Raw genomic sequence first — 12,571 nt, 5'->3', positions numbered from 1 at the left:
ACTTAGAAAAAAATCATATTAAGTGAAGTAAGCCAGACTCAAAGGAACATAGCTCAATGGTTTCCCTTATTTGCCATAATCAGTAGAAACCTTGGACTCTTGTAGCAGAGATTTGCAATAGAGCAAAACCGAGATACATAAGGCCATATAGTATAACACTAAATGAAAGGACCTCCAGGATATAGAAACAAAAGCCATATAATGAGTGATTGTTGTCCTTAATGTACTATGTTATCTCTCATCTCTTTTGCTGTCCCTTAGTTATCTCATATGGTTACAGTATCTCACATTGTTATCTGATATATTGGATATATTTGTATTTGGTTATTTGAAATTGGATAGAGAAGGGAGGAAAACAAGATGAGGGGTGGTGTGGGGGGAGGGAAATGGGGACCAAGACATGTGAAAGGGTATCAATGTATGAGAATTAATGCACCTTCTATCTGGTGAATATAATGTAACCCTTCTATTCATTACAATAAAAAATATATGGAAAAATGTTTCATGTTCTGGGTTAGGTAGTGTCATGTAGCAGGGTGTAATGTTTTCATAAATAAGTGTCCAATAAATCAGTTTAACTTTTAGCTGTGCCTATCTTCTGTATCCTTGTTTCTTCTCGCGGGCACTGCCACTTGCTGAGCATTGTAAGGCGATTTGCACGTTTTCTCCTGAGTTTTGCCAAATTGAGAGGTCCCTATGTTGCTGGGGTTTTTTGACTGTCACTTTGGGTTGGTGTGGTTTTGGTGGCACACTTGAGTTTGCAGTCAGGATTCTGCGAGTGCTCTCTGCCACTTGAGCTACCTCTCCCGCCATTTAGGCTTTGTATTACTATTATTATTAACTATTTTAACATGGGGTCTTGAGTGTTGGCTCAGGGCTGCCTCAGCCCTCCGTCCTACTTCTGCTCCCTAGAGCTGGATTTACGGGCACACACTCGAGCAAGCCTGGCCTGCTGGCTGCGTTGGCGGTAGATGGCCTGAAGCGCGGTCCCCGGGGCAGTTCCCCGCCCAGGGGGCGAGCTCGGTGCCAGGATAGCTGCGCACATTCCGAGCCGCCACGTCTGCTGGACGGATCATCTTCCTGACTTTTAAGCCGTCGTGATGCAACCCACGACCGCCTTCCGTCCCTGGACGAGCCTTTTCCCTGTGCATCCACCCCTACCGGGGCAGGGGCGTCCGCCGGGTCCCGTCACCATCAGGCGGTGGGGGAGTGGGGGCCCAGAGCACGGGGGGCGACGGGTCCGCCCGGGAAGCGAGGTCCCGGCCAGCCCTCGAGGGCCGGGGAGCTCCGAGGAGGCCAGGGCGGTGCTCTGGACCTGGGGAAGCCGGCTGTGGGCCCGGAGGCAGAGACGGCAGAACTGGAGGGGACCGGGAAAGGACGGTCTCGCTCCACCGCGGAATCCCTCTCCGTCGATGCGAGCGGCTCCCGCAGCCCAAGCCCAGCAATCCTGCCCAGGTCGGAGAAGCCCGCCTCCCGCTTCAGGATCCCAGTCCTATAGGCCGAGCAGCCTGCGCGCGGCAGTCCGATTGGAAGCGGCGGCTGCCCGTCAAGCTGCTGCCGCTCGCATTTCCCCGCCCCCTCTTCTCGGGGGCCCGAAGGGGCTCAGGTCTGCGGGAGCACACGTGCGGCAGGCCTAGCGATTAAGGCTGCAAACACGCTTCCGTGCAAACTGCAGACTGCGTCCTCCGATCAGGTCCAGAGAGATGTCAGTCAAGCGGTGGGCGGGTGCAGACTGCAGCCCAAGCCCAGGGCTAGTACCACCCGGACGGGGAGGGGGGGGAAAAGGAGTGGCCAAACGCCTTTTGATTGGTCCAGAAAGGAGGCGGCCCCGCCCTCTCGACTCCGGGATTGGCTGAGCGCGAGCCCCACCCCTGCGCGCCGGCGGCCCTCAGCGCGCGAGGCGGGTGGCGCGCGGCCAGCTTGGCGTCTCCTGCAGGTTCCGCCGCTGAAGAAGATCCTCAACTCCCCGGTGGGTTCCGCCGCAGGCCCAGGAGCCACGGTCCGTCCAGGAGAGGCGGTCCGCGGCGGGAGCGAAGAAGAAGGCATCCTCACCACCGGAAGTGCTGGCGGCGTGCGACGCCCAGGCCGGAAGTGTGGCAAATCCCCAGCAGGACCCGGAAGTGTGGAGCAGGTGCGGCTCCGGGGAGCCTCGGGGCGAGCCCGGGTGGTTTGTTCACGGCGCCCCGAGCCGCCGCCGCGCCCCCCCGAGTCCGCGGAGGGTGTCAGGGGTGCGGGGCATCGCGAAGCCCTCGCTGTCTGGGAAAGCCCGCGCTGGGAACGTGTGGGGCGGGGTGGGGGGGTCCCCGGGGGTCCCCTGGAAAAGCTTCTAACAAGTTTCCCTTGCAATCAGGGATGTGCAGATGGAGGCCGGTGGAGACACTGCGGTCCCGGGCCCCGGGGGCGCCGAGGACTTGGAGGACACGCGGGTCCCCAGTGAGGGGAGCGGGGACGCCGCCGCCAGGGAGCACCGGGGCCCTGCTGACCCCGGAGAGCCGGCCCTGGGGGACCCAGGTACGACACCCCGTCCCCGGCACACACGCACAGCCCCTCGGGGGGGGGAGGAGAGCTCGTGGAGACCAGGGAGCAGCCCGAGGGACTGAAGGAAGGAGCTGGAGCTGCCTTTGGGTCCGGAGGAGGTCGAGGTAGACTCGTTGAGAAACCGGGGGTGGGGGGGGTCAGGGTGTTGTCGTCGATACTCACTTCCCCACACAGTGCCATCGCCCTGCTTGGATCCGTGAATGAGGAAGAGGGTCGGGGCAGAGGAGGGACCGTTTAGACATTAAGTGATTGGGAGAAGTTGGAAAGTTGAGTCACTCAAGTGGCAAAAGGGGATCCTCCAGAAGTCAGGAGACAGTCATACTTCACATCATCGGAGGAGAATTATGAGGCTGTTGGAGAATCAGGTGATCAGTAGGGGCAGGTCTGACTTGCGCAGTGAATGGTGTACCAGTGGTGGTTGGGGAAATCAATGGGAGTCATTGGGGACCGTTGCTCATTGATGATTTTGGAATTGGCTCATGTTGAGGGGACCACTGAAAAGGATCAGAAGAGATCACTGAGAACAAACCGGGTGCTCTTTGAGGACTTAAGAAATTGACAGGTAGTTGCAATTACTGAGAGGAGGTAGTTGGGTTTTTTTTGTTGTTGTTGTTGTTATTGCTGTTTTTTTTTTTTTGTTTTTTGTAACAGGAGTTGTCTGTGATTGGCGAGAAAATATGAGGGCATTGGGATTTTGTGGGCAAATTATAGCGACATAGCCTCAAGTAGATAACAAATGACTGCCTGCTGAGGCAACAGACATCAGTAGTGTAGATAAAGAAATGACAGTGTGAGGGGAAGAGGCAGTGGGAATCTTTGAAGTAGTGGGTTTCATGAATGCTACTGAAGTCCTGGAGAAGGGTGGTGGAGGTTGTCTTAACCCCGTGTGTTTTTCTTCATATATTTTTATTGTAATTAATAGAAGGATTACATTATATTCGCCAGATAGAAGGTGCATTACTTCACATACATTGATACCCTTTCTCATGTCTTGGTCAACCCCGTGTATTTCTGGAAGGTACTGGTTATCATTAATAGAAGAAAGACTAGATAGGGTGTTAGCCAATTTGTAGATCAGGGCACTCACTGAAGGTCATTCATATGGGATCGTTGGAATGTTAGCCTATGGAAGGAAGCAGGGTTCCAGATCAACAGACAGACAGACAGTTATGGTGGTTACTGAGTAGATACCAGGAAATTAAGAGGTCACGAGAGTGGCTGGGGGACCATCGGGGGCAATGGAGTGGCCATTGTTGACAAGGGAACAATTAGGTTGTAGACGTGGCAGTCCAGTGACAGGGATAGCACATTGGGTCACTTGGCTTTAAGAGGGACCACTGGAAGCTTCCGTGTCAGCGGACATCATTTCGGAGGTCCCAGTCGTCAGTCACTGGGAGTGATTAGCAAGGGAGATACTGAGCATGCAGTTTGCTGAGGGGGCTGAAATCAATGTATGGATTCCGGGGATCATGAGACTAGTGGGACTTCACCAGCAGGTGACTCGCCAGGGGCTCCTTTCAGGATCCAAGGCCAAGGATGAGCTGTCCAACCTCCTGTCACCACTGCCTGCGTCAGAAGCCCCAGGAGACACCTGTGAGCAGTGGGGGACTGCGGCCTTAGACACTGGTCCCGCTCACGACCCTGAAGGCAGCTCTGGAGGCCAGGGGGGGGACCCCAGTGACGAGGACTGGCGCAGCCAACGGAAGCACGTGTTTGTATTGAGTGAGGCTGGCAAGCCAATCTACTCACGGTACGGCAGTGTGGAGGCGCTGTCGGCCACCATGGGGGTGATGACAGCGCTGGTGTCCTTCGTGCAGAGCGCTGGGGATGCCATCCGTGCCATCTACGCTGGTAAGTGAAGAGTGTGAGGGGCTGGAGCGGGGGTGGGGGGGCAATGGGGCCTGTTCAACAAGCCCTGGTCAGATATGCCTGCCTACCCGAGGCACTGCCAGGCTGCCAGAGGTGAGTTCAAGTGCCTCTCCTGATCTCTCTCTCCCCTGCCCTGCTCCTTCCCTCCCCCAGAGGACCACAAGTTGGTGTTCCTACAGCAGGGCCCTCTGCTGCTGGTGGCCGTGTCCCGGACCTCCCAGTCGGCCGCGCAGCTGCGGGAGGAGCTACTGGCCGTGCACGCACAGATTGTGAGCACACTGACGCGGGCAAGCGTGGCTCGCATCTTCGCACACAAGCAGAACTACGACCTCCGCCGCCTGCTGGCGGGCTCAGAGCGCACCCTGGATCGGCTCCTGGACAGCGTGGAGCGAGACCCGGGTGCCCTGCTGCTGGGCGCCGTGCGCTGTGTGCCTCTGGCCCGGCCTCTGCGGGAGGCACTGGGCACGCTGCTGCGGCGCTGCACAACGCCAGGCCTGGCACTGTCTGTGCTGGCAGTTGGTGGTCAGCTGATAACAGCGGCTCAGGAGCGCAACGTGCTGGCCGAGTGCCGGCTGGACCCTGCAGACCTGCAGTTGCTGCTTGACTGGGTAGGGGCACCAGCCTTTGCGGCGGGCGAGGCCTGGGCACCCGTGTGCCTGCCCCGCTTCAACCCTGATGGTTTCTTCTACGCCTACGTGGCCCGCCTGGATTCTATGCCTGTCTGCCTGCTCCTGCTTGGCACCCAGCGGGAAGCCTTCCATGCCATGGCTGCCTGCCGGCGACTGGTTGAAGATGGTATGCGGGCCCTTGGGGCCCTGCCAGCCCTCGGGGATGCTGCCAGGTCCTCCAGCACCCACGCACCTGGCGCCCTGGCCTACAGTGTGCAGGCTGTGGGGGCTCCCGGCCTCCGGCACTTCCTGTACAAGCCACTGGACATTCCTGACCAACACCGCCAGCTGCCTCAGTTTACCAGGTGGGCCCTGCACTGTTGGCCTGGTGGGGAGACATCTTCTACCTGGGAGGAGGGTCAGCCTCACAGACATGACTCAGGGGAGACAGCTAGCTGAGTCCTGGGTTTGGGAAACCTTTTTCTTGCCAAGGACTGTCACCCAGATATTGATAATATCAGTTATGGGCTCTGTAAAATTTTCAGTCCAGGTGGGCAGCCTTGGTTAGCTCACAGGAAAAAAAAAAAGCAGTCATGTGTCCATCCCGTCATGCAGCAAATGATTCGTGTTTCCTCACCCTGGCACGAAGGCAAGAACAGCTCTGTGATAAGGAAGCTCAGCCACCACTCTGAAGGAGCCCTAGTCTAGTGGCACAAAGGGCACCGTCCTTAGGGCATGCCCTAGTTTCACAGGGAAGCATGGCCTCCATGCGACTGGGAATCCCTCAAGACTAAAATCCCTACATGGAGGGGCCGGGAGTTTGGCCTAGTGGTTAAAGTGCTTGCCTAGCATGCATGAAGACCCGGGTTCAATTCCTCGGTACCACATACATAGAAAAAAGCCAGAAGTGGTGCTGAGGCTCAAGTGGTAGAGTGCTAGTCTTGAGAAAGTCCAAGGACAGTGCTCAGGCCCTGAGCCCAAGCCCAGGACTGGCAAAAAAAAAAAAAAATCCCTACGGAGAAGAGATAAGCCAGCCAAGAAGTGCCTGGACTCACCTTGTCCCTTTCTTCCCTCCGCCATGGCAGCCCTGAGCTAGAGGCTCCCTACAGCAAAGAGGAGGAGCGCCAGCGGCTGTCTGACCTGTACCAGCGCCTGCATGCCCGCCTCCACAGTTCCTCCAGGCCCTTGCGCCTTATCTACCACGTGGCCCAGAAGGAGACACTGCTGGCCTGGGTGAGTTGAGTAGGAGTCCCACACAATCCACTCCCCATTGCCCCTTCTTTAATGACTTTATTCAGATTCCACTCACTGCTCCATGACTGTGGTCATTTTACTGGTCTAGAGTCCAGTTCAGTGTCACAACACTGTCCCTGCTGTTCTATATTTTCACCTACCTAAGAAGACCTTACTGCTGTGTACAGCTTTCCTCCTTTGGCAGGCAGAGACCTTTTACAAACATCACTGTGCCTGTCAGTTTTCCCATTCAATTTCATAGATGAATCACCAGTCCTTTGTGACTACTACAAGTTGTGTCTCGTGCTGTGTCCTCTGTCTGGGGTGTTCTTTCTGAATTCCTACCTCCCTTTCTTGTGGGTCTGTTTAAGAGAAGTTCCCAAAGGAAGCCAGTCAAGGTGACCCCATGGGACATGAGGTCTCCTTCCATGCTCTGATAGTTTACTAAGTAACTCATTGTACATTTTGTGTGTGTCTGTGTCTGTGTGTGCATTGTTTTAGGCTGGGGATTTTATTTTGAATGTTTAACTTTCACTCTCACGTAATTTTCCACTTAAGAAGTTGAAAGACTTTTTTTAAATAACAGGAAGTGGCACTGTGACTCAATATGGTAGAGTGGTAGCCTTGAGCTGAAGAGCTCAGTGATAGCGCCTCAGCCCAGAGTTCAACCCCTTGACTGAAAAAAAAAATTAAGGCCGGGAGTTTGGCCTAGTGGTAGAGTGCTTGCCTAGCATGCACGAAGACCCGGGTTCGATTCCTCGGTACCACATATGTAGCAAAAAAGCCAGAAGTTGTGCTTTGGCTCAAGTGGTAGAGCTCTAGCCTTGAGAAAATCCAGGGACAGTGCTCAGGCCCTGAGCTCAAGACCAGGACAAAAAAAAAAAAAAATTAAAAAATTAAAAAATAACATGAAGAGGCCCTTTCTCCAAAGTCAACATCTTACCAAATCACAACCAGGAAGTTCCCCTCGCTGTAACATTTAATCCACACTTCATTCAGATTCCACCACTGATTATTCGTGTCATTTTAATGATCCAGAACATGTCCAGGGTGACATACTGGGATTTATTTATTGTGCCTCCCTTGTCTCATTAATTCTGGAGCCGTTTCTTGGTCTTTTTGTCTCATGGCATTGGCACTTTTGAGAGACAGTTTGTAGAATGCCCTTCACTGTGTTTGTCTCATGTTACGCCATGATTCAGTTGAGATCTGCCTTGGGGGCAGGAATCATCCCGAAGTGATGGGAATCCTTCTGTGTTTCGTATCAAGAGCATATGACGTCAGTGTGTCCTGTGGATGATGTCGGGACTGAACGCTTAATTAAGGTGCTGTCCATTATGTTTCTCCACTGCGAAGTTAGGATTGTCCTCTTTGTAATTAGTACATGCTTCTTCATTATGATCCTTATAACGACGATGTCCTATCTTCCATCATATTTTCACTCATTAATTGTAGTATCCAATGTTGATTTGTACTTGGAACAGTTAGTAGTCTCATATTTCTCCACGGTACCTTTTCTCGCACCAGTCCCCTTTTCTAATTTTACATGCTGAGAGTCTAAGAAGGAAGAATTTTCCTTCTGTTTGTTAAGATTTTCAAGCTATATAAATTTGGGCTCATGGATTTGTCTTTAATTTAGTGGGCTAAAAATATTTTTTCTAAGATGTATTTTGGTGCTGAATTTGTCTTTCATTTAACGACTGGGAGTCCTGGATTAGCCAATATGGGTCCTGGGTCCCTTTAACACACTCCTGCCACCATGTGAGTTTGCTTACATGCAGCTTACACCAGTCCTAGGCTCTGCAAGTTTTCCAAGAAATCTTCATCCTTTCTAGTAGGTAAGAGCAGTTGGTTGAAAGGCATTATATGAAATCAGATAATGAGGAGAGGCCTCCAAGTGGAGAAAAGAGGTAGCTAGTCGCATGGGTATCTGCAGGAAGAGGACACCTAGTAGAGGGAAAGGACGCTGCAAAAGGTGCCAGGACGCTGAGAGACCGCAGGGGAAGGATGAGCTGCAGCAGCAATGAAGGGGAGGACAGTTGAGTAGGGGCATGGTAAAAGTCTTGCTGACCTGTGGAATCTGGTCTTGGAAGTTGTTGTGAAGATTGAATATGTATTAGTCATGAAAAAGTAGACATGTGGAGCTTCGTGGGCAGGAATTCCTCACTCACTGAGAACTCCTGGCCTGCCTTAGCCCAGGCAGCACAGGTTGGTCGGTGCCATCTCCGTCTCCCCAACTGCAGGATGCAAAACCTAGGCCTGGGTTTTGGGGTCAGGACTGGCCATGGCCACGTCTAGCCCATCTGATTCTGTCTCCTCCCAATTCCTCAGGTGACTTCCAAATTCGAGCTTTATACATGCCTCAGCCCCTTGGTGACCAAGGCAGGTGCCATCTTGGTTGTGACCAAACTGCTGCGCTGGGTGAGGAAAGAGGAGGACCGGCTCTTCATTCGCTACCCACCCAAATACTCCACCCCTCCAGCCCCTTCTACAGACCACGCTCCGCACAATGGCCTCTTCACTGGACTCTAAGTGGCGGAGCTCCCAGACGGCTGGAAGCAACCGCGCTTGTCTGTTACCTTCTGCCTCCACCCTGGAAATGCGGGTGGAGGTCTATCTGTGGCTAGGCCCCATCTCCATGGGCAGCTGGGCAAAATCTGAGGGCCTGCCCACAAATGGGCACAGGCTGCTCCCCCGCCCTTCATGCATCTTCACCTCTGGGAATGTCTGCAGTCCTCTCCCCTCCCTCCCTTTGACCTTCTGGGCCTATCAATGGCTGCCCTCCAACTTCACAAGTCAGCCTTCACACCGCCCAGGGACTCCGGGGGTGGACGCCAGGGGTCTAGGTGGGGGAACACAGGGCTCTGACAGAACTTTAAAGAGAAAAGGACCCGAAAGACCTGAAAACCAACCCCCACTACCTGACCCCACGAGCACTGGGCCCAGTCCATCTCCGCGAGGACAGGCCCGCAGCGTCTACCTGTAATCCAGGACATGGAGCACACGGCCTCCCCACCGCCTGGCTGAGATCCAGACTCTTCCCACGGCGCGGAGGCGCAGAGGCCCCTGTGCTTCCCCGTGGGCGGAGCCACCTTTTCCTCCAGGCTCTGTAAGGGAGGCTCAGGAACAGAAAGCGCAGAGCTCCAGAGTGGGTGAGCCCTTCCCACACGTGTGCACGTGCCTCAGCCTCACTCGCCCGCCTGCCCGGAGCGCCGCCCCGGGCCGCGTCCCTGGCCTGTGGGTGTACGCATGCGCGCTGTCCACCCGCGCGGGGATGCTCCGTGCCTGCGCAGGGCACATGGGCTGCTTTCCTGCCTCTGGACCTCGCGTGCCAAGCACGCATGCGCACTGCCTCCCATCGCCACGTGTCCCCGTCACCCTCAGTCGCCTAAGGCGCATGTGCGAGCCCGCGCGCTAGAAAATGGCAGGGAAGCCGGAGCCTTCGGAGGAGAAGAAGCGGGAATCCACCACGGAGGAGGAGGAGGCGGCGGCCGCAGGTACGGGGGAATCAGTGGTCCACGCCCCGCCCCCAGCGGAAGGAAGGGAAGCCGTTTTTAAAAGAATACATTTTTAAGCCTTTTACTATGGAAACTTTTCAAAACCATTCCACGAAGTGGAAATAAATCCTTACGTGCCGTGTCATGGCGTAGATGACGTCCCGTCGGCGTTCTTGAGTCCACGGCCTGCGCGCCCACGCTCGACGCGGCAGGGGCGGGGTGTTTCCACACGCACGCAAACGCACGCCCGGGCCCCGCCCCCGGGCCCCGCCCCCGGGCCCCGCCCCCGGGCCCCGCCCCCGGGCCCCGCCCCCGGGCCCCGCCCCCGGGCCCCGCCCCCGGGCCCCGCCCCCGGGCCCCGCCCCCGGGCCCCGCCCCCGGGCCCCGCCCCCGGGCCCCGCCCCCGGGCCCCGCCCCCGGGCCCCGCCCCCGGGCCCCGCCCCCGGGCCCCGCCCCCGGGCCCCGCCCCCGGGCCCCGCCCCCGGGCCCCGCCCCCGGGCCCCGCCCCCGGGCCCCGCCCCCGGGCCCCGCCCTGCGTCCGCAGAAGGCTTTGCTTCTCTCTGCCTCTTGATCCCCCCCCTTCCTGCACATTCTTTAATCCATTTTGTGAATTAACACCTGAGATTGCATCCGGTCAGACCTATCGATGCAAACATCGACATGATAAACGACGATGGGCTGTGTGTGTGTTTCCAGTTCTTGGATGTGAGCTCTATTAGGAGAGAGGTTTGGTCGCTCTTGCCTCACCCAAGGCCTGCTGAGCACACAGACAAGGCTCGGGAGTTTCCTAATGTTTATAAATAGTGAAGTAACTAAGAGTTTGTCTTAAAGCCACATGTGGGAGACTGTCAAAAATGATATCCACGAAATACAAATAGATCCCGCTGGGTGGGTCTCAAGTAATTTTAAACAAATGTTGATGTTGACCTTTCAACTTTCTCACCACGGAAGATAGGATTCGTTTCCTCAGCAATAGAGAAAAAAAAATGTGTTGTATACAGGGAGAGATGATATCAGCTCTGATGACTGGAGAAAGAGAGACTAGCCCATACCGGTTTGCCAGGGGTAGGCTAACGGTATTTTTGGTATCTGAAATACTCCACACCTGCAGCCACCAAGCGAGGTCATCTGGAAAGTTCACCAGTGTGTGGGCCAGGTGTGGTCATTGGAGCATCAAGGAAGACTGAATACAGAGAGGAACCACAGAAGCGGACACCCGTGCCCCCTGCAGAATGCCTGTGAACTGGGTTGATTTTGTCTTAATCATAAAAAAAAATAGATTTAAGTGGATAAGATCATTGTTCATGGATACAGAATGAGTTCCAAAAAACTCATATCTTTTTTGTTGTTGTTGTTGCTGTTTTGTCAGTCCTAGGGACTGAACTCAGGGCCTGAGCACCGTCCTTGGGCTTCCTCAAGGCTCAAGCTCCACCACTTGAGCCACAGCACCATTTCTGGCTTTTTTTTGTGTTTTTTTTTTTTTCTGTGTATGTGGTACTGAAGAATTGAACCCAGGTCTTCGTGCATGCTAGGCAAGTACTCTACCACTACGCCAAACTCCCGGCCCCAAGAACTCATATTTTTATTAGTGAAGAGCTAGCTGAGATTGAGCAAAGAAAGAAGAGAAGAGAGAGGTGACTCAGAACAGCTTTGCTGTGTTACACACTAAAGCGTCTGAATGATCATGGCTTCGCAACTATGGATGGTGGACAGAGATGGGGGAGCTAAAGGGAAAAGAGGAAATTGTCTGTCCTGCCATTGCTTGGTAGATTCCCCTCTGTAATAGGAAACTCATACTAGAAAATTAAAGAATAATTAATGAGCCGTAATGTCTGCAACTTGTAGTTAGGAACAGATGTGCTATCTGTCCTAAGGCCATATGGGAGCATTGTAGCCTATTTCTACGACTTTTGTGTACCACTGAAATATTTCAGAATAAAATGTTTAAAAGGGGACTTGTATCCACAGGCTGTTCTGTTTCTTTATTGCCAGTCCTGGGCCTTGAACTCTGGGCCTATCCCTAAGTTCCTTTTGCTAGTGCTCTACCACTTAAGCCACAATGCCATGTCTGTCTTTTTCTGTGATTTTTGGAGGTCAGAGTCTCATAGACTTTCCTGGCTTCAAACCATGATCCTCAGATCTCAGCCTCCTGAGTAGTTTGAATTACAGGCATGAGCCACTGGTACCAGCCCTTTTTAACTTTCGTGTGTATGTTTGGGTCATGGGGCTTGAACTCAGCCTGGATGATGTCCCTGAGCTCTTCAGCTCAAGGCTACTGCCCTACCCCTGGAGCCAAGCCCCACTTCTCGTTTTCTAGAGGTTAATTGGAGATAAGAGGCTCAGGTCCTTTTGTGCCCAGGCTGGCTTTGAACCTTGATGCCCAGATCTCAGCCTCCTGAGTAGCTAGGATGACAGGCCTGAGCCACCACGCCTGGCTCCTTTTAACTTTTTTAATTGACTAGATCAATCAGTTCATTAGGGTTTGCAAAAGGCTATAAACTATTTTAAGGAATTGATGTGAAATCTGCCCACCCTAGTGCATGGATAAGTGACGTGAAATCTGCCCACCCTAGTGCATGGATAAGTGACGTGAAATCTGCCCACCCTAGTGCATGGATAAGTGACGTGAAATCTGCCCACCCTAGTGCATGGATAAGTGACGTGAAATCTGCCCACCCTAGTGCATGGATAAGTGACGTGAAATCTGCCCACCCTAGTGCATGGATAAGTGACGTGAAATCTGCCCACCCTAGTGCATGGATAAGTGATGTGAAATCTGCCCACCCTAGTGCATGGATAAGTGATGTGAAATCTGCCCACCCTAGT

At 54.1% G+C, this 12,571-nt stretch overlaps 1 protein-coding gene across 2 annotated transcripts; it reads left to right on the top strand.

Moving 5' to 3' along the window:
- The first annotated feature begins 1,956 nt into the window (after positions 1–1,956).
- Positions 1,957–9,139, top strand: Mon1b (MON1 vesicular trafficking associated B). Of its 2 annotated transcripts, none has more exons than XM_090357256.1 (6): positions 1,957–2,131; positions 2,351–2,511; positions 4,060–4,389; positions 4,561–5,380; positions 6,101–6,248; positions 8,580–9,139. In XM_090357256.1, exons 2-6 carry the CDS (start codon positions 2,361–2,363, stop codon positions 8,778–8,780), a joined length of 1,650 nt encoding a protein of 549 aa, XP_090213382.1. In that variant the 5' UTR covers positions 1,957–2,131; positions 2,351–2,360; the 3' UTR covers positions 8,781–9,139. The 2 variants fall into 2 exon arrangements, with proteins under 2 accessions (XP_090213382.1, XP_090213381.1); XM_090357255.1 differs by having other exon boundaries at positions 4,032–4,389.
- The last annotated feature ends 3,432 nt before the right edge of the window (positions 9,140–12,571 follow it).

Source organism: Megascapheus bottae, chromosome 24 (genome assembly GCF_031878675.1).
Source record: "Megascapheus bottae isolate mThoBot1 chromosome 24, mThoBot2.hap1, whole genome shotgun sequence".
NCBI classification, from domain to species: Eukaryota; Metazoa; Chordata; class Mammalia; order Rodentia; family Geomyidae; genus Megascapheus; species Megascapheus bottae.
The sequence above is the reverse complement of the archived record's forward strand: the minus strand, read 5'-3'. Positions and strand labels throughout refer to the sequence as shown.